Here is a 20,534-nt window from a genome sequence, read left to right on the forward strand (position 1 = left end):
TTTCCGCATAAAAATCAGCGACATACTGTCACGATAACATGCAATACTCAAATGGAGACGGGTCGTAAGAGTGTTTCATGAATTGTACGGATCGTTCAATTTGTGGGGACAGCTGTGCAACGGTTTTATCTAATGAGATGCATTTTTCGGGTTGACAGATCGTGTCTTTGAGTAGTTGCCGCAAAAAAAAAGCGACATACTGCCACCATAACATGCAATAGGCGAATGGAGACGGGTTAAAAAAGCGATTCACGAATCGTACGAATCGTTCGATTCGTGGGGACAGCTGTACAACGATATTTTATCTAATGAGATGCATTTTCGTGTATTCCGGTTGTTTCACTTAGTGAGTGTTGGACATGCATGATTGACACTTGCATGGATCCGGAGTCTGATAAGAAATACTGGAATGTTAGAACATATTTATGTGCTCGATGCAAAAAAATAGTGCACACGCAAATTTGAAGGTCAAACAAGCTTTTTTCAAGCTTTTATAATATCTCAAGTGACCTTACGTTTGAGCTAAAAATGTGTTGTGTCCAACATTTATTAGGGAGTTTAAGATCTATGATGCGACGGCAACGAAAACGTCACAAATTTTGCACATTTAATGAGCAAAAACAATAGCTTTGCACGCTGTGCACGTGTATTTTTCATTTTTGTACATTTCTTTCACGTTTTCGGCAAATCTACGACGTGAAATGACCAATTCTCAAGTTTTACGGAGAACGTGAACAAAAGGCAGCGAATTTGAATTTTCTGTCGTAGATTCAATACCGCACCTCCTAATTCAGTTCCTGGGGAGTTACACTAGTTTTATAAGTTAGACAAGCCGACATAACGACGAAAAAGATTAATAAACCTGAACTGGCAATTTTAAATGACGTTTTCGTTACCGTCGCGTCGCAGATCTTAAAGTCCCTATTTTAATTTTTCTGACTGGAAGGAGACGGTCAAGCTTTCTGAGCCGGTCAAGCTTTCTGAGCTGTCAACCGGCCGGTTTTGAGAAGGCTGATATAATATGATGGGCCAGTATTTTACAGTTGTGTCATAATTAAGATTTAAGTGACACATTAAGTTCAAACTAAGCATTAACTTCATTTATTTATATAACATATAAGTGGTTTTCATGTTACGTAATAGCCGCCACCAAGTTGGCGGTAGAAAAGGAAAATACAATCATCTCAATATTAAAGATCTTTAGTTCGTCCACCTGCCTTCTGAACTTTCCGAAATGAGAAGATGTTCCACATTTCTTCAATATATAAGTCACGAAAAAACCCACCCCTATAAAACCTGCTGTAAGACTTTGTTACCACCATGGCGATCAAAGATAAAGTTTGATCACTTGGAACAAACTTGATTGCTAAAATAAATTTCATGAGTTAAACTAGCTCACCTTCGCAATCCAGACAAAAACAAAAGGAAATAGCTCCAAAAAATAGCACCACAACATGGATCTTCATTTTCTTATCCAAGCCTATAAAGAAAGAAAAGGCATGCAATAACTGAGCCCTTGCTTGTTCGCCCGTTTAATACAACTTGTTATTCTTTATAAATAAATTTATCTCCTCATTAGAGCCACTGGTGCTTAGCAACATAAAAACAAAGAGAACATTACTCCACCAATCGCAAATACCATGAATAAATTTGCGTCCAAATAGCTGCATGCATATCGTAGTTGGCTTCAAACATGAAATGCTCTTGTTCTTGCCGTCATTTCAAAGGTATCATTGAATTGAAGTTTCTGGCAAATGAGAAGTTTTGGGGGTAACAAAAGAGGAAAACTTGAGGCAAGATTTCCGCACAGGTCCCTACTTCATTATGCATACACTCCTTTGTTTCAAGAAAACAATAGCGATAACAATAGACGTCCTTTGGGACTGTGGCGCTTTGTTCTTTCTTTTAGAAGTTTTTTTTCTAAGTCTATATGGACTTAAAAAAAGTCGGTCGAACTTCTGTCTGAACTACGGAAAATCGAACAGTTTTTCCTGCAATTTCGGCAATTTTACCCATTTTTCAGTTTTAGAATAAGCGCAACAAGTGGAGTTTCAAGCAATCGTTGTAATAGGGTTCAGATTCGCAAACATAACAAACAAACCAAATAAAAGTACTGTCATAAGAAATTTAATGGCTACCTGCTCTTTTTATCGTGAAATTGTTCTTCCTGTCTGCTTAAAAATTCGCCGAGACACTGCAAAGTGTATATTTTCTTCCTTTCCTGTATTTAGGATCACGAACGGTGCATTTAGAGGGATTTTGCGATTTATCGCTCTTCGTAGAGATCGGCAATATGCTCAATGATACTTCCAAGTAAATAGCTTTGGTAGAGATCCATGGATGTTCCCCTATGAGGTATACTTCGTTTCACTCCCCATCATGTCTTTTCAATGCCCTGCTGTGGGCTCGTTTGTCTGGGTCGACGAAGTTTAGGCGATGGTTAACTGCGGTGAGATGATGTTAGCCCTTGTCTTGTAGGCAGTTGTAAACTTTCCAGTCACAGGTAGCTAGGGCTAATATTTTTTCAAGGAAGGTTTACGGTCAGAAAATTAATATATGTTCTGGCGGATTGAAGGCTATCCATTGCAGTTTTTTCTTGAGCATCGCGAAACAGATCCATCTCCCGATGCAGCACTTTGTCTTTGCCAACTGACTGCGTTTTCACACAAGTTTTGGACACGGAAGACGAAAGTAAATTGTTTTCTTTGCACCACTCTATGCACAACTCTGGAAAGGCTATAAAGCAGGGACAATTTCCAAATGATTAAATCTTCCATTGCTGTGACCCTTTTACTTCGGTAGCCATCTTGATTATTACGAAGACACAAGTTTGCTTCAAAAGAAGGGAAATATGAAACGATTTTAATTGCAATGAACTCGTGCATGAAAGTTTCCCATGAAAGATGCACCAATCAGACTTTAAGCGTGGTATACTCTTCCACGCAGTGAACTTATAAGTGTGCCGCACGCACGGGGCATGAAGGAAAAGCAGGTCACAGTTCACAACAATACTGGAAAACCTGAGACTATCACAGGGACTAACCTTAAGCCTAAACAGTGCCTTTAGTCGTAATTAGGGTTACGGTTAGCATTATTAAAGGGATGGGTTGTTTCAAGAGTAGTAAAACAGGGATCTCTTAACGGTAACCTACAAGTGTCAGTTCGATTGTAGGTGCTCGGCGCGGCACGTGTATATAATTACGTATTATTGTTATGTAAATAGTCAGCCAGAATTCAAAATAAATATCATTTTCAAGGTGTGAATTAGCAACTTGACACGTTAGCTCAGTGGTAAAGAACAGGGACAAGTAATCCAGAGGTTTACAGTGGGTCGGAGTTCAAGGCAAGCCGCGAGTGACATATCATGGGATAAAATGGTAGAAAAAGCCGAGCGAGGTCTGGAAATAAAAACAAGACGAAGGGATAGAAAGAGGAAAGCTGAGACAAAAACGAATAACGGTGTGGGCGATGAAGGGAAAGAAGAGAGAGAGGGAGGGAGAGAAAAAATGAGATCCGTTTTTATTCATCCCGTAAGTACAAATTACCCATGTATATATTCAGTTTTCTTGGGTATGCGTATTGTTCTACAAAACAATAGCGCGAATGAATAATTAATTTATTCTGCATGCATAATGAAGTAGGGACCTGTACGGAAATCATTCCAAACTTGTTTCAAAAATAACGCTTACCGCGAAGCACCAGAAAGTACATTTCCCATTGGAAAGTTCCTGTCGCGTTGAAGTTTTTTTTTTTTGTATTTTATTATTGTTTTTTAACATTTCCATATTGGAGTTACAGCACTTACAAAAACGAAGAAATTACAGCAATCACAAAAAAATATATGTATATACAGATTTGAGCTAACAAGTGGATGCTAACAACCACCCCCCACCCCCCACCCCCCAAAAGTTCCCCCTACATGATGCAGAAACACACACACATACACACACACCCACACCCACAATAGCGCTGTGTTAGAATATCGAAAAAGATATAAAAGCACGTTTCAATCTTCAACATCTTCAAAACCACTCTTACTCCATTTGATAGAGTGAGCTTGCCAATTATTGTTCCATTTAGCAATTTTGCTCTCTAATTGGTAGACAAACTTAATTCTTTGCAACAGAACGTAGAAAAGTGGTTTCAAATTGTTGGACCTACAATAATAAATGTACTGTTTTGCGATGAGGATAATATGATTTAATAAGAGGAAGCAATCTTTCCTTTGCCAGTCACCAAAAATTATATTTGCAGCAGATAGTGATTCAACTTTAATTTGTCTTCCACTACACCAAGCTATGAGTTCTTTCCACAGCAATGTAGTAAAATGGCAAGTCACAAAAAGATGTTCCAGGGATTCGTCCAACATACCACAAAAGGTGCACAATGAGGAGTCTATTTTGCCAATTTTTTTCAAAAACGTATTTGTCACTAAATACCTATTTAGAATTTTATATTGAAATTCTCGTGACTTTGTGTCTAAAGCGACTAGAAAGGGCAAACTATGAATTTCGTTCCAGTCCAAACAAACACCATTAAAGCTTTCATTAAACTTTGAATGAGCTGTCGGTGGAGTAACAAAACCAGAGACCAACTCCCTATAAACCTTCTTAAAGGTCGCCTCAGTGATCGAGACCTCCTGGTTATTGAGCACAAGTTGAATTTGGTCCTGAATAACAAAAGGACTCTTGTTCAAGTATCCATTTATTTTCAGCGACTGTCGCCACGGTGCAGGGATTGCATCAACTAAGGACATCAAATCAAAAATATCTTTTGGAGAAAGATTCACCCGGCTTTGATTACATTGCGAAATAAATTGGTTTTTCTCTGTTACTAAATCGCCTATTTTGATTATTCCTTTACTAACCAAGCTTTGATTGAAGACTGATTTATTATTAATACGTTGAAGAAAAGGATTTTTTTGTCTCCAGCTGAAGCGTTTACATACCGGATTCCTCACACGCCAAATATCTACTAAATCGAAATTTAAACATATGTTTTGAATGTGTTTGACAGAATTTTTTTTTTGTGGGATTACCCCCAGAACAGTCCAAATCAGGATCGATAGCAACATTAAAATCCCCACCTACTACAATTTTTTGCTCAGCGCTTGTATTTAATTCCTCTACCATTTTTTCTAAACCGCTGAAAAATTCGCATTGCTCTTGAACCTTATTTGGTGCATAAATATTGACCAATAAAAAGTCGGATCCCTGCACAGTGGCGTCAATCAAAATGTAACGACCGTTAGTGTCCAAAACGGACGATTTATACTCAAATTCCAGATCGTCTTTTATTAAAATCATTACCCCGCAACTGTGGTTAGTTCCATGTGAATAGAAACTCTTACCCTTGTATTGAGTATTCCAGATATCTTCCACCTCTTTCGTGCTATACGTTTCCTGGAGAAAAATAATGTCCGCCTTTTGCCGAGTCAACCACATAAACAAAGCTTTCCTCTTTATGGATGAACGAATCCCTCGAACATTTAAAGAGAGTAATTTAAAATCAACGTTATCTTTTGTGAAAGTGAAACATGAAGTAATTCTTCTCCAAGCTGGTTGAAACATGTATAATAAGTAAGTAACACGTAGCGCCTAACACAGAACAAAAACTACTTGATAAACACAAAAACAACACACATGTGAACAATGAACAAACACATGCATCCATACGCATTAAGAAGAGCAGCAGATATTCTATATCCATATGCCACCCTTGGGATATAAGGACCACCGTTGATTCTCAACAATATGCAAAGTTTACAAACCACACCCGCTATCAAAAAAAAACATATAGCAAGCTCATTTAAATACTCAACACACCGTCAATATAAAGCTTATCTGGTTCTCGCTTATCAAAAAAAGCTACTTTGCTCTCGCTTTTTTCATTTTTAGCCATAATTTTTGTCTTCTTTCTCGTATTTCTTTAGGTAAATCCGCGTACACTTTCACCGTCTGGTGAACGCGTTTCACTGTCTGAGCTAGAACTCGTGCTTATTCTTGTTCGTTTAAGAGTTGTCGTACTCTTCTCGGCCATAAAAAACAGAAAGAGAGCTAACTTATGAGCGTCAAATTCACGGGAGCAGGGTGAAACACGTCTTCACTCCTCCATGGCCGACCCAGTCCCCCTCAGTCCCGTTGAAGTTGTTTGAAAGCCGAGACGCCTGCGAAAACAAGTATTTGTCCAGCGGTGGAATGAATATCAAATCATATTAGATGTTATATATGCCTCATAAATTGTACTATGTTGTCCACCTTTCACTGGAAACGTGAGCCTGTTGTAATAATAATAATAATAATAATAATAATAGTAATAATTAATAATAATAATAAGAAGAAGAAGAAGAAGAAGAAGAAATAATTTTATTAAACCCTTCTCAAATTAAAAATTCAATACAAATTCAGCACTACTATAGTTAAAAAAAAAATGACTTCTTGGTAGTCTGGTGGTTTTCAACAAAGGAAATGTAAACAACTGTTTATAGACTAAAAAAAAGGAAAATTTCTATGTACATCCACTAGTAATAATAACAATAATAATAATAATAATAATAATAATTTTAATAATAATAATAATCGTCGCGGCTAATCGCCGTCGCAAAGTACAGCAACGACGCGTTTCAACAAGGTCGAACCGACAGCATACAATGGCTCCTCTGGCAGCCGCACTACGTTCCATATGTGACCTTGGAGCACAGCTTACAGCCAGCTGGAATCAGCTGTATGGTGCTTTTTGCTGAGGGGGGAAAAGCCGGAGAACCCGGAGAAAAACCCTCAAAGCAGAGAAGTGAACCAATACAAACTGAACCCACTCATAAACGTTTGGCAATTTGTTAAGACACAGAAGACAAATGATTCTAATTAAGGTCAAGTTAATAAGCTTGCGCATGTTGCTTGTGTTTATGACCAGAACGCGCGTACTGTCGAATGCTCGAGTTGTCGTCTGGCTTCAGTTGGAGAGGCCATGTTGAAATTACAAGTCCTCCCAAGACCGCGCTCTTTCTTATTCTTGGCAAAAAAAGGGGAAAGGATGGAATCACGGACAAAATCTTCTGTTAGCTGTCGCCTTTCTTTAGTCTATTGCTGTTTGCCCTCTAGATATCGTGATTTTACTGACAAGTTACAAAACGTTACATACAATTTTTGACAATGAAAAAAACCAGGAGCCCATAGGTCATGTGTTTCTGAAAAAAACTGAGGAACCTACAAACCGTATGCAAGCTTGGAAATTCAACATACACGAGATATCATTTCTCGTATACACTCCCTTTATTGCAAACAACTTTTAAGTTTATAGATTCACTTCTGTTACTCAGCTGGATTAGCTCTTTATTTATTCTGATAACTTTTACCTTGTAATTATTTGTTTTTAAAAAGTTGCGAGACGATAACACCTGAAAAAAATGCATGACGTTTCGACGTTATCGTCACGTCCGTAAGTCAGAAAGTGATAAAAACTATGACTTCTTATCACGTTTTTAAAGAGTGTCTCTTTGAAAGGTTCTCTAAACAAAAAAAAGGTAACAAGTTCTCTCGTTTCATACACTCTAAACAATTTATTGCAAAATTTTAGTTGGGGCATAACGGTAATACAGGGGTGGAGCAATGGTATGCTATTTTCCAAATACATTTATCATCCTGACTGTGTTGTACTCATCAGGTTTTTTCAAACCGCAAAGCAAAGGTTAAACCTCAAAAATCAATGCCTGATTTGATTTGATTTCTACGTTCCGTATCCCCAATTAGTGCTTCAGCGCTAGAAGACTTGACACTAAAATAAACTGTTCATTATCATTACTGCCACGGTCTTCAAAAGGGGCTAAGAAATGGGAAAATTGGTCACATTTTAGAACGGCTTTCAATTGAGTGTCGAAGTAATTTGCGAATTGCTTTGGGTCATGATTACTTCACTCAGTGATTGGTTCAAATTTCTCGCGCCACTTTTTAAACCAATCAGAAGTGAAACCAAAACTCATCGTGGCTCGCGCGTGCACATTTTCCCACGCTTTGTGTAGGCCAGGCGTTATTACTCCCAGTTTTGATTGGTTTACCGGATTGTCTCCATCCTTTTTGATTGGCCAAAGTAATTACTTTCGTTTTAGTTTTACGACACTCGATTGAAACCTCTGCGCTCTACAGCAAGTAATTTTATGATGTTGCCTTCTGAACAGAACCAATATTGCTTGGTACAATTTCTGCATGGTAATTTCCTTTTTCATGCAACTTTCAAGCAAAATTTCCGAAATATTTGGTGAAAAAGTAAGATGTCCTACACACCAAAAAAATGGTCTTCATTTTTCAATACATCCTGAAAAATATTATAAGTTTTTCATACCAAACTTACATTTTTCTTCAACGAAAAAAATGTGGAAATCCATCTTAAAAAATCCACATTTCATAAAACAGTACATATCAAACGAAGCAAAAAAACCCCTTGAATATTATGTACCTTAAGGCTCTGTCCAACCCTAGATATAAAACGTCGTACAAGATTATATGACTCTTGTTAAAAATTATGATTTCATTTTTTCTGGTGAAAAATACGAAATTATTCTATTTCAAGGCATCCTACAAAAGTACAGTTTCTATACCAACAAAATTACAGTAGTCCTAAAACTTTGATCTTCTCATCACAATATGGAAAAAAGGGGGAAATTTTGGCAGTACAGACTGATATTCAACTTGAATATAATAAGTTGTCGGGCCGATCACATCATTCAATGGCCGTCAGCTGCATCAATCAGAGCTTGAAGAAAATTTGTGTTGTTGGCACTTAATCGGAGAAACAAGTACGTGAAGATAACATCAGCTTTTGGAATTGATCTTGCTGCAGATTGGCTGAGAAGATGGTGCCATCATAGAGCCGTTTCATTACCGATATTTTGATTTCTACATGCTGAAAAATAATAAGTGAGACTTGCTTGCTCGAAAGTGCTTTCTCGCACCTACAGTAGCACTGCCTGCCTATGTCTGGTTTGCAATATACTGGCACACATGACTGTCTTCGTCTGTTGTGGTTGGCCCAAATAATTATTCAAGATGTTAAAGTCTTGGGGCACTCAATGGAGTACAGAAAACTATAAACTGTTCGTAAAAGAACAGAAAGAAGTAAGCGCGAGATACAACTGAATTCCTTCGGACGGTGCTACATCACCAGCTTTTCCAACGCCAACAGAACTACGTTTCAACAATTCTCTTGGACGTCGAGAAATCTGAAATGACAGGTTATCATTTTTCCATTTAGTCATTGCCCCTCCTGTTTTTGATGACAACTGACAATAACCGGAAATGGATGAAGGAGATCAGCTCTAAAACGATCATTGGCAAAAACTAGCTATTTAATGTAAAATGTTTTTCCCTGGAGCGGCTAAATTGCAGAATACCCCGGGACTTTTTCTTATTTACGCGTAGCCGGCTACGCGGCTACGCGAGGCCGGCTACGGGGAGTGGCTACGCGTGGCTACGCGTAGCTACTAATTTAAATTGGCGATTACGGAATATGTCAACTGAAGAAAACTAGAAAGCGAAATCTGGTAACACGCGTAGCCGGCTACGGAGAGTGGCTACGCGTGGCTGCGCGTGGCTACGCGTGGCTGCGCGTGGCTACGCGTAGCTACTCATTTAAATTGGTGATCACGGAATGTGTCAACTGAAGAAAACTAGAAAGCGAAATTTGGTAACGAATATGGACGAGTATAGTTCCTCCGGCCACAGAGAGGAATGTGCCAAAGTCATGTTGTTCTATGCCATAATTTTGATTTATCCCATAGCCTTACATTTCGTTTCGGTAAATCAGACTAAACTACAGAATACAGAGCCACTTACGGTTACATATTAGATAGAACGACTCGGCGGCCCGCCAGTCAAGAAGAATGAGTGTATGCGGCTCAACGGCTCGCCAGTCGAGAAGAATGAGTCCGTGCCCGGGGGTGGGACTCCCATATGAAACAGACGGGGATGCTCGTCGGAAATTTTGAATTTAACCCCTAAAGGAGACCAATCTAGGCGTGGCTTAAGCAAATTTTGACCCCTAATAGAGACCGTTTAAAAACACAAAAATACGACACGCAATGAGTTTTAATGATAAAAAGGCATAATCATCGAATGCTTTTATCTAAAAAGAAAATGTAAAAGGAAATTTGACTTCTGTTTCTCTTCGCGTAATTCTGCGTTACTTCGCGGAACCCTAAACGAGACCTTGGTGGCATAAAATATTGGCGCTTTGCCCGGAACACCCTAAGCGAGACCAAAATCCAAAATTTACACCCCCTAAGCGAGACGACGAGCATCCCCGTCTGTTTCATATGGGAGTCCCCCCCGGGAGTCCGTGGCTAGTCACTTACGGCCTAAGCAGTCTTAGCTCTCATTTTACGGTTCGGTTAATTACACTTTTTACGACATCGTTTGAAGAATATAGCCTGCGTTTACTGATTAAGCCTAAGCGCTTGTTTCAGTGATTAGATCGAAGCACTCTTTAAAATTTTAGCTTTCAATTTACGGTTTGGTCAACTACACTTTTTATGAGATCGTCTGAAGAATATAGCACTAGCTCGTTTACTGATTAAGCCTAAGCGCTTGTTTCAGTGATTAGGTGGAAGCACTCTGTAAAATAAGTTTTAGCTTTCAATTTACGGTTTGGTTAACTACACTTTTTATGAGATCGTCTGAAGAATATAGCACTTGTTTACTGATTAAGCCTAAGCGCTTGTTTCAGTGATTAAGTCGTAGCACTCTTTTAACATTTTAGCTTTCAGTTTGCGATTTGGTTAACCACACTTTTTATGAAATCGTTTGAAGAATATAGCACTCGTTTACTGATTAAGCCTAAGCGCTTGTTTTATTGATTAGATTGAAGCACTCTTTAAAATTTTAGCTTTCAATTTACGGTTTGGTTAAATACACTTTTTATGAGATCGTCAGAAGAATATAGCACTAGTTTACTGATTAAGCCTAAGCGCTTGTTTCAGTGATTAGGTCGAAGCACTCGTTTAAAATATTAGCTTTCACTTTGCGGTTTGGTCAACTACACTTTTTATGAGATCGTCTGAAGATTATAGCACTCGTTTGCTGATTAAGCATGAGCGCTTGTTTCAGTGATTAGGTCTTATATATTTATCACGTTCTTAAGGCACTAAAACTACTGCCGAGCCGCCGAGCCACTCTTATATATCTACCTCGATTTAAAGGAACTAAAACCACTGCCGAACCGGCGAGCCGCCGAGCCACTCTGTTATATATCTACCTCGTTCTTAAGGCACTAGCGACATAACAAACTCCCTCGTTCTATGATCAAGATTCCACGACTTAACACCGCTACCCTCAGAATTAAGTTTGACGCGTAGCCCCGCGTAGACGCGTAGCCAACACATAAGAAATTGCCTCGTTCAATGATACAGCCTCCATGACAAAACACTACGAACACCGGTACCCTTAACCTTAAGTTTGACGCGTATAGCCACGCGTAGACGCGTAGCCAGCACATAACAAATTGCCTCGTTCAATGATCCAGCCACCGAAGAAACTTGACGCGTAGACGCGAGGCCTTCCCCCCCCCCCCCCCCCCCCCGCCTCGATTTCAACGGGGTATTCTGCAATTGCTCCCCTGGAGCTTTCTGCCCTTTGAATATACACCTGGCAAGTAAAAAAGGATTTTCAATTCACAAGTTCCAGGAGCCCAGAGCGAACCAGCAAGTCACTTTCCTAGAAGTGGGTCATGTTAGAAAGTTAGTGACCGTAAACCAGCTAGAACAAAATATTTGGCTGTTTGCCACAACAGCTTAACATTCTCATTGATCAAATAATGATTGATAAATACAAGACCGACTCAATTTTCGCACCAACATCTAATTCAATTACATTAAAGACTTTTGAATATTACATCCTTACGTCCATACCAGTCTACGACGGTGACCCTAACTTATTTCACTTACGTCAATGAGAAAAAGTCCAGATTTGGAGGTAGGGTGGCGATAGGCATAGAAACACCATGCAACAGCACTGATCACCAACACTAGCACAATAAAGATGGCAACAATAGCCCCAGCCCCAATGCCTTGTCCTCGGATTGCTGGCGTTTTACGGCTGCTATTGTGCCCGCTAATGCTGCTGTTGCTGTCGTAGTACTGCTGCTTTCAATGTTGTTTCTGGTTTTGGTATTGGTAAATTCTGTTTTTCTGGTTTGGGTAAATGCTGTCGTTGTTGGTATGCCCGGTAATGCTGTTGTTGGTGTCGCAGTACTGCTGCTTTCAATGTTGTTTCTGGTTTTGGTATTGGTAAATTCTGTTTTTCTGGTTTGGGTAAATGCTGTCGTTGTTGGTCTGCCTGCAACACACCTCTCGTCCGATATCTGAAATTCACGTAACATAAAAGAGTTTTTCTAACATAACGGTATGACGGTAGGACGTGACAGTATTCCTTTTGTTTTATGGGAAAACTCTTCTAATAGTTAAACAATGGACATTCCCACCGGTCACGTCAACAAATAACACGTCATGGAAATAGTGTTTGGAATCTGAAGAAAAGCAGACAAAATCTAACTAAGGATGAGTAAGGACATTAAAGGCCCGGGGGGGGGGGGGGGGAAGACTCCCATATGAAACAGACGGGGATGCCCGTCGTCTCGCTTAGGGGTGTAAATTTTGGAGTTTGGTCTCGCTTAGGGTGTTCCGGGCAAAGCGCCAATATTTTAAGCCGCCAAGGTCTCGTTTAGGGTTCCGCGAAGAAACACACAATTAAGCGAAGAGAAATAGAAGTCAAATTTTCTTTTTAACTTGTTTTTAGGGGTCAAAATGTGCTTAAGCCACGCCCAGATTAGTCTCCTTTAGGGGTCACAAGAAGCTTGAGCCACGCCCAGATGGTCTCCTTAAGGGGTTAAATTCAAAATTTCCGATGAGCATCCCCGTCTGTTCCATATGGGTTTCCCTCCCCCCCCCCCCCCCCCGGGACTAAAGGACGGCAACGGATGTGTAAGGACGCTAAAGGACGTCTAGGGATGTGTAAGGACGCTAAAGGACGGCTAGGGATGTGTAAGGATGCTAAAGGGCGGCAAGGGATGTGCAAGGACGCTAAAGGACGTCTAGGGATGTGTAAGGACGCTAAAGGACGGCTAGGGATGTGTAAGGACGCTAAAGGACGCTAGGGATGTGTAAGGATGCTAAAGGAAGGCTAGGGATGTGTAAGGATGCTAAAGGACGGCTAGGGATGTGTAAGGACGCTAAAGGACGGCTAGGGATGTGTAAGGATGCTAAAGGGCGGCAAGGGATGTGCAAGGACGCTCAAGGACGGCTATTCTCATGAGTTGTCTAACGCCTTTAATGATCATTTTTCTTCCATTGGGCCTAAGTTAGCAAATGATATTCACGCCAATGAAGACAATTCTTCTCATTTGGATTATTTAGCTGAGACTGGTCACTACACATTCGAACTAAAACCGACCAGCGTCTCTAAGGTTCTTCTTCTTTTATCCAGATTATGTGAGTCAAAATCTACTGGTTTGGACAGAATATCTGCAAAACTCTTGCGCGAATGTGCTGACTTAATAGCCGAATCACTCTGTACTATCTTTAATCATTCTATTGTTTCTGGAATTTTCCCTGATGAATGGAAACTTTCGAAAGTCATCCCCTTGTTCAAACAGGGTAATCGTTCAGATCTAAATAATTACCGCCCAATTTCAGTAATTCCAGTTGTAGCTAAAGTCTTTGAGAGAATTATTTATGATCAACTCTATAATTACCTTACTATACACAAACTCATTTCAAGACACCAATCGGGATTTCGACCTCTTCATTCCACTGTCACTGCCTTACTTGAAGCTACCGATAGCTGGGCTTACAACATTGACCAGGGTAATGTAAACGCAGTCGTTTTCTTGGATTTAAAGAAAGCCTTTGACACCGTCGATCACGATATTCTTTTGTCTAAACTTGCGAAATATGGTGTCAGTGGCACTTCATACAATTGGTTTAGATCATACTTGGACTGCCGCAAGCAACGATGTTTTATAAATGGTTCTCTCTCTGGGGACCATTTCCTTACTTGTGGTATACCTCAAGGTACAATTCTGGGTCCACTCCTTTTTCTAATATATATTAACGACTTACCTTACTGTCTATTAAATTCTGAATCTCGAATGTATGCTGACGACACACACATAACTTTTTCTAGTAATAACACCCAAAGTATTAACACTGTTTTAAATGAGGATCTTGCTAGAGTTGAAAAATGGCTAACTGCTAACAAGCTTACTCTTAACGCATCTAAAACTGAGTTTATGTTAATCGGATCGAGGCAAAGGCTAAGCACGTTTCACAACCCTCCGTCACTTATTATTGACGGTGCACCTATAACCCATGTTACCTCTACGAAATCTCTAGGTGTTCATATTGATCAGACTTTATCTTGGAATGTTCATGTTGAGACTTTATGTAAGAAAATCACGTCTGGTATTGGAGCGTTGAAGAGAGTGAGGTCTTTCGTTCCACATGAGACTCTCCGATCAATCTTCATGTCTTTAGTACAGCCTCACTTTGATTACTGCGATTCTGTCTGGGGATGTTGCGGCAAAACCCTAGCCAGTAAACTTACAAAACTTCAAATCGCGCTGCGCGTATACTCACTTACTCGAACTATGATGCCAACGCTGATAACCTTATCCAAAAACTTGGATGGATAAAACTTGATTCTCAACGAACAATCCATAAGGCTGTGATGGTTTATAAGTCGCTTAATGGTCTTACTCCCGATTACCTTAGTTCTAAATTTGTTGACCGTAGTAGCGTCTCCAGTTACTCCTTAAGGGACACAGAGGGCAAACTAGCTATCCCACAGCCACACACAAACTATATGAAAAATAGCTTCAGCTACACTGGAGCAGTTCTTTGGAATAATTTACCAATCGAATTGAGGCAGGCTGACTCCCTTAGAGCGTCCCGGGCTGGCTGCGAGCGTTTCTTTTCATCAAGTTAATATACAATTCTATACACGGCACCCATGTAAAGCAGGTTTTTTATTTTATTTTATTTTGTCATTTAATATTATAGTTATATTTATTGATTATTTAGAACAATTTTGAATAATGTAGCTGTAGTCGTTGTATAATTTGTAATAATTCTGGTAATTAATTAGGTTTTTATAGTTGCGACTGATGAGTTTACCGTGTCTAAATAAAGGACAGCTAGGGATGTGTAAGGATGCTAAAGGACGGCTAGGGATGTGTAAGGATGCTAAAGGACGGCTAGGGATGTGTAAGGACGGTAAAGGACAGATAGGGATGTGTAAGGATGCTAAAGGACAGCTAGGGGTGTGTAAGGATGCTAAAGGACGGCTAGGGATGTGTAAGGACGGTAAAGGACGGCTAGGGATGTGTAAGGAAGCTAAAGGACAGCTAGGGATGTGTAAGGATGCTAAAGGACGGTTAGGGATGTGTAAGGATGCTAAAGGACAGCTAGGGATGTGTAAGGATGCTAAAGGACGGTTAGGGATGTGTAAGGACGGTAAAGGACGGCTAGGGATGTGTAAAGACGCAGAGATATTCGAAGAAATGTTTTACTCAAATGTATGGAGACGCCATGTTTGTGTCCCTCTCAGGGGCACAAATATGGCGGCCGGAAGCTGACAAAAACATATGTCATCGAGTTTTGCTATAAAAAGCCAGTAGTCTTCTTCCGAGGGCTCATGAACATCTATGTGAGTACTTATTCTCATACAAGGACTCTTCAGATTGCAAAATCTCAGCGGATAAGTCACTTTTTTAAGTTACATGATAGCATTCGCGACCACAATTTTAACATCGTGTGACGCAAAAGCTTAGAAATTCAACCTTGCTTTATCACAAGACGAAAAACCCCACCAAACTGAAAATTTGTGGAAAGACAAGTCTTCAGCTGTTCTAATAACTAACTAAACTAAAATCTGAAAAGGGATTGATAATTCCTTATTTTTTAGTTTTGATGACGTCACGTGAAAACCAAGAATCAGATTTCTTGCACCATACTGTGGAATGAGCTTCCCTGTCGGATTATATTTCTTGGTGTTTTGTGATCTTCGGACGCATTAATACTTTTCCTGTTAGTTTTTATCTAGAAGCGATATTTCGGAATCTCTCAAAATGTCTCTGTCTGAAAATTAACCTAGACCCGGCACCAGTAGTGGCGCACGTAGAGCCGCATGTCAGAAATCTGGTTGACCTCCGTATAGCAGCCCTCCTACCAGTGTCGAAGCGTTTCACGCAACCATTATTTGTTAGAAATGCAAACGTGAATTGGAGAAATAAGAAAATTGCGTTCAAGTCCTGGAATTAGAACTGAAAAAATTTAAAGAACTTTACGTGGAGTCCGTAGAGCAGTTTCAATATGACTCGAGGCATTGAGGTGTAAAGATGTCAGAAGCTCACACCGGTACCTTCGCCAAATTCCCAAACAAAATCTAAGCGTGCTTGTTCGATTACGCCCCTTTAAGGCCACCCAACAGCAAACATTCATCCAGCGTCAGAGACAAATTCACCTCAATCTGCCAGCCATGAATTTGTGATTATCTTGTCACGATCGCTACTGTCACGTTCATAGTCTTCTTGTATTACACCAGTGAAAAACCGGTTTGATCGTCCCCCTCGACTTAACCAATGGCAATCCTTATAAAAACGGTTTGTCGATCGACCAATGAAATTTCCAGGGTCAAAACTTGACTCTGGAAGTGGAAAGCGCAACGTGATTGGGGCGGCATGTTCAGAAAGGTTAACAGCCTGTACCAGAGGTTTTTCTCGCCGCTTCGTGACTCCCTCTTTTGCCGCTCTTTTCATAGCGAGAAAATAACCTCTGGAATCCAGGGTATTCCTCTTACTCTCACAGGCCCAGAACCAAAAAGCGATCAGAGGGGAAGATAAAACCGGCAAAAAGACAAGGGGTAGGATGCTAAAATTTTCTTTATTGCCGTTATAGACTTTATACTGTACTGTTTCATCAATGAGTGCCATCTTGAAAAATCAAGCCTGTGCAACGGAAATGAGAAACTTGAAATACATAAAAGGTAATAAACTCATTACACAACTGTACTTAAGACTTACATTTCTGACAGAAACTGAACTGCACCCTCTTATCTCCCATTCTGCACGATGGCGATCTGCTCAAATCTGAACACCTGTTGCGGAAACATGGAAAAATGCCGTAAATGGTTAACACAAATTAGGGAGCTTAAGCACGCGCCTTTTTGAGACGCGGACGGCAACCGGAAGAGAACATTCCGCGTGCCAGGACAGTGGTGTCTCCCAGATTTTTATTCTCATCATCTCTAATGGATAAAAGATACTTAGCAATGTAAACATGGTTGTGTAAAGACAAGTCAAAAGAGAAAACAGCTCACTTCCGGTTGTCGTCCGCGTCTCAAAAACGCTCGTGCTTAAGCTCCCTATTGGCCAATCGCATAATGTTGAAAAGGCATGAACCTCAAAAAGCGCATAGGCACCATTCCAGGAAGTTAGTAGATTGCGAGCAGTTCCTTGTTTGTTTCATTCGTTGATCTTGTGAGCGAGCGGATATCGAGACTTCCACTCAGCCCCAAATTCCGTTAGCTCGCGTTTCGCGCTCGCTCACAAGATCGACAAAGGAAACAAAGAGGGACCGCTCGTAGTCTAATAACTTCCTGGAATGGTGCTTACGGGTTTTTTGAGGTTATTTTTTGGTCTGAAATGTGAAAACAAAACGTACAAGCAAAAGAAGTCCATCAGAAGAGTTTAAATTCAATCAAAAACGAGTCAGAAGTTTAAAAACCTTCGACTTGAAGTGCATTAAATTTGACGATCTTCTATTTTCCTGAGAGAGACAATACTATCTCCCGAATTCTCTGTTCATAAAACTACATTTAGGGTGGTTAATACCAGTTTCAACACTTCGAGGAGACACTCTTTTTAGAAGGATTGGCACTACACACTGTATAGCGTGGAACAGCAGTCTTATGGTACCAAATAAAACACCGATTATTTCCAAACAAGATCCGGTCGTTCTCGTGACGTGATAAGTTCATCTCTAAAGCAAAGTCGGTGACCCTCATCTTTTATTGCTGGAAAGTGATCAGAAGGCCATGATGAAACTTTCTGCAAAGGTTAAAAAAATTTGAACCGCAGAATCAGAGCCTCCTTAAAAAATCACAGATTAAGGTGGCTCTGAATTCGCTGTACAGACTTTTTTTACCTTTGCAGAAAGTTTCACCTTTGTCTTCTGATCACTTTGCAGCAATGAAAAGTGGGGGTCACCAAATTTGTTTTTTAGATATGAGCAACTAATGATAAAATAAAGGGTCTTATTATAGGGCTTCCCGTTGCCACCGTGACTTATTATGTCACGGTAATGATCACATCTTGTCCAGAGATAATTGGTGTTTCCTTTGGTACCATAACGTCACTAATACGTGATAAAGCGTTGTAGTGCCAATCCTTTTAATAAGACCGTTTCTTAAAAGCGTTGAATCTGGTTTGAGCCATCTTAAATAAATCTAACGGACGCATGCTTCCTAACTGATAACCCATCTCAATTTGATTCTTAACCACCTTATATGAATAAAGCAACATCGGCAAGGAGCATTCTATTTCCTGAAGATAACAACTCTATACTTCCGTAAGTTAATTAAATTCCTGATCATTTTCAAGGATAAATTAGGTGGCCCCTTGAACTGGCTCTGCGCGATTGATGTGTCTTCTAGTATGTGGATTCCGTAACTGTGAAGCAAATTCTAATTTAGGTCTCACAAGAGCTTAGTGATGTTGGCAATGTGATCGCTACAAAACAGTTCTAGTCAACAGACCCAAGTTCCTATGCAGGCCCACGACATGAAGCGTAGACCCAGCTTGTTGCCATCACAACCTTCTATGTGATGACAACAAGTTTGAAGCGATAACCTGTCATCTTGCCATACGGCCTTAAAACGCTGTTGTAACGCAGGTGAATGGGAGCAGAATTTAAAGTGGAGTGGAATAAAGGTTTTATGCTACACTTACTTTGTGGCTGACTGCAACTTGTGGGAGTCAAAATAAGGCTATTTGCTGCTACAAATATCACAACATGATGCGCCCAAGCAAATGTGTCTTCCGTCACAAGACTCGACGAGAACATTAGTAATCGAAAAGAAACGACACTGCAACGGTTATGTTACGTCACATAACAAAAAGATCCATTCCAGTTTGTTTGAAAAAATATCAATTGTTTGCTATGGTCGCATCGGCAAAGTCTGTTCTAAACGGGAAAACACTGAAGCTTTGAAATGCCTGAATCATCTGCATGAATATTGTGTGCAATGCATGATTGAGTCGCCATTGAACCGAGACAGATATAAATCGACGCACGAACGATTCATTTGGTCATTTGATAAAAAACAACCCTAACAATTTGAAATAAATATAATCGTGACAAACTGCCCGTGCTCAAGGCCTGAGGCGTGAACATGAACACCGGACAGGTTTTTAAGATCATAGAAAACAAAACAACTGCGACGTTTCATGAGCATTTGTCACTCGAAAAACTCCGCCCAGCCTCCTGCAGGATATGAACGTTTACTACGCGGGACTGAAAGATCAATCCATGAGAAGCGTTCGAAACTAGATCAACCGGAAAAATTGTTGTTATATAGCAAAAGCTACTGAATATTACTGAAAACTTGAACGTACTTGTTTGTCCGGGCTATAATCTTCAAGTCAAGTGATTTCATATTGTTCAATCTCGCAAAGAAATTTAACTCCGCGGCAAATTGGACCGCTACTACATCACCTTGCACTCAAGTGTCGGGCTCGAAATGCACTTTCACGTCATTTATATGTAAATACTACAACTTGTACCATCCAACTTTTTTACTCCTTAAAATATATTTTCCGTGTACCTATTACGAGGTACACAGTGCTCGTTTTCTTCGCAACATGATGACCAATGGATGATCGTTTCCCGCAAAAGGACTGGGGCGAGTTACAAAGCAACTTCTTAACGGGAGAAGAATTATCATGATAATGATTGCACTTGAAATTAAGGACGGTGCCTACTTAGTACTATTGTTATTGCGCATACGTTCTGCGCGTCTCCAGATACTCGGATTTCCTATCGGTAGTGCTTACTAATGCAGGGATGTTTTTGCGCGGTTTAAATTTTGGCGGAGAGAGCAGAACTTAGCAAGTGCTCTAGCTTGGTATCCAAAAAGAAAATTGGGGGTAACCATGCATTTTTCAGAGATAATTAAGCTTTAATTTGGAAAGGAACGCCATACATTGCTTTGTATTTAAAAGCTTTTTGCTAATATTGTTGATTAATTATCTTTGAAAAATGCGTGGTTACCCCCAATTTTCTTTTTGGATTTTAATAACACTCGTTGAGATCTGCTTTTCCCGCATATTCAGTAAACCGCCCAAAAAAACCTTTGAATTAGTAGGCACTGTCCTTAAAAGCTCTTGAGCAGCAAAAGCGGCCTTTATTGCCTCTCTTCAGATGGCCGGCGTAAATAGCCGCCATCTCCGAAGTCGCAATGTTATGCGCACTTTGAGATGCGCGTTGGCAAACA

General features: G+C 40.1%; 1 protein-coding gene and 1 long non-coding RNA gene across 3 annotated transcripts in view; both read right to left on the reverse strand.

Annotated features, from left to right (window-relative positions):
- The window catches only part of LOC137968998 (plexin domain-containing protein 1-like), a 38,768-nt gene extending 35,034 nt beyond the window's left edge, over positions 1 to 3,734 (reverse strand). For both annotated transcript variants that reach the window (XM_068815507.1, XM_068815506.1), the window contains exons 1-2: positions 3,690 to 3,734; positions 1,400 to 1,480 (exon numbers count right to left, since the gene is read on the reverse strand). In XM_068815507.1, the coding sequence (XP_068671608.1) occupies positions 1,400 to 1,480; positions 3,690 to 3,711 (103 nt within the window). In that variant the 5' untranslated portion in view covers positions 3,712 to 3,734. The remainder of the gene's footprint in view (positions 1 to 1,399; positions 1,481 to 3,689) is intronic.
- Positions 3,735 to 7,265: 3,531 nt separating this feature from the next.
- LOC138012928 (uncharacterized) lies at positions 7,266 to 19,262 on the reverse strand. Its single transcript, XR_011125109.1, has 4 exons — positions 18,991 to 19,262; positions 17,065 to 17,138; positions 11,933 to 12,348; positions 7,266 to 9,214 (listed from the first exon to the last, which is right to left on the reverse strand). It is a non-coding gene; the product is annotated as an uncharacterized lncRNA (long non-coding RNA).
- Positions 19,263 to 20,534: the final 1,272 nt, after the last annotated feature.

Source organism: Montipora foliosa, chromosome 8, assembly GCF_036669935.1.
Source record: "Montipora foliosa isolate CH-2021 chromosome 8, ASM3666993v2, whole genome shotgun sequence".
Classification (NCBI taxonomy): Eukaryota; Metazoa; Cnidaria; class Anthozoa; order Scleractinia; family Acroporidae; genus Montipora; species Montipora foliosa.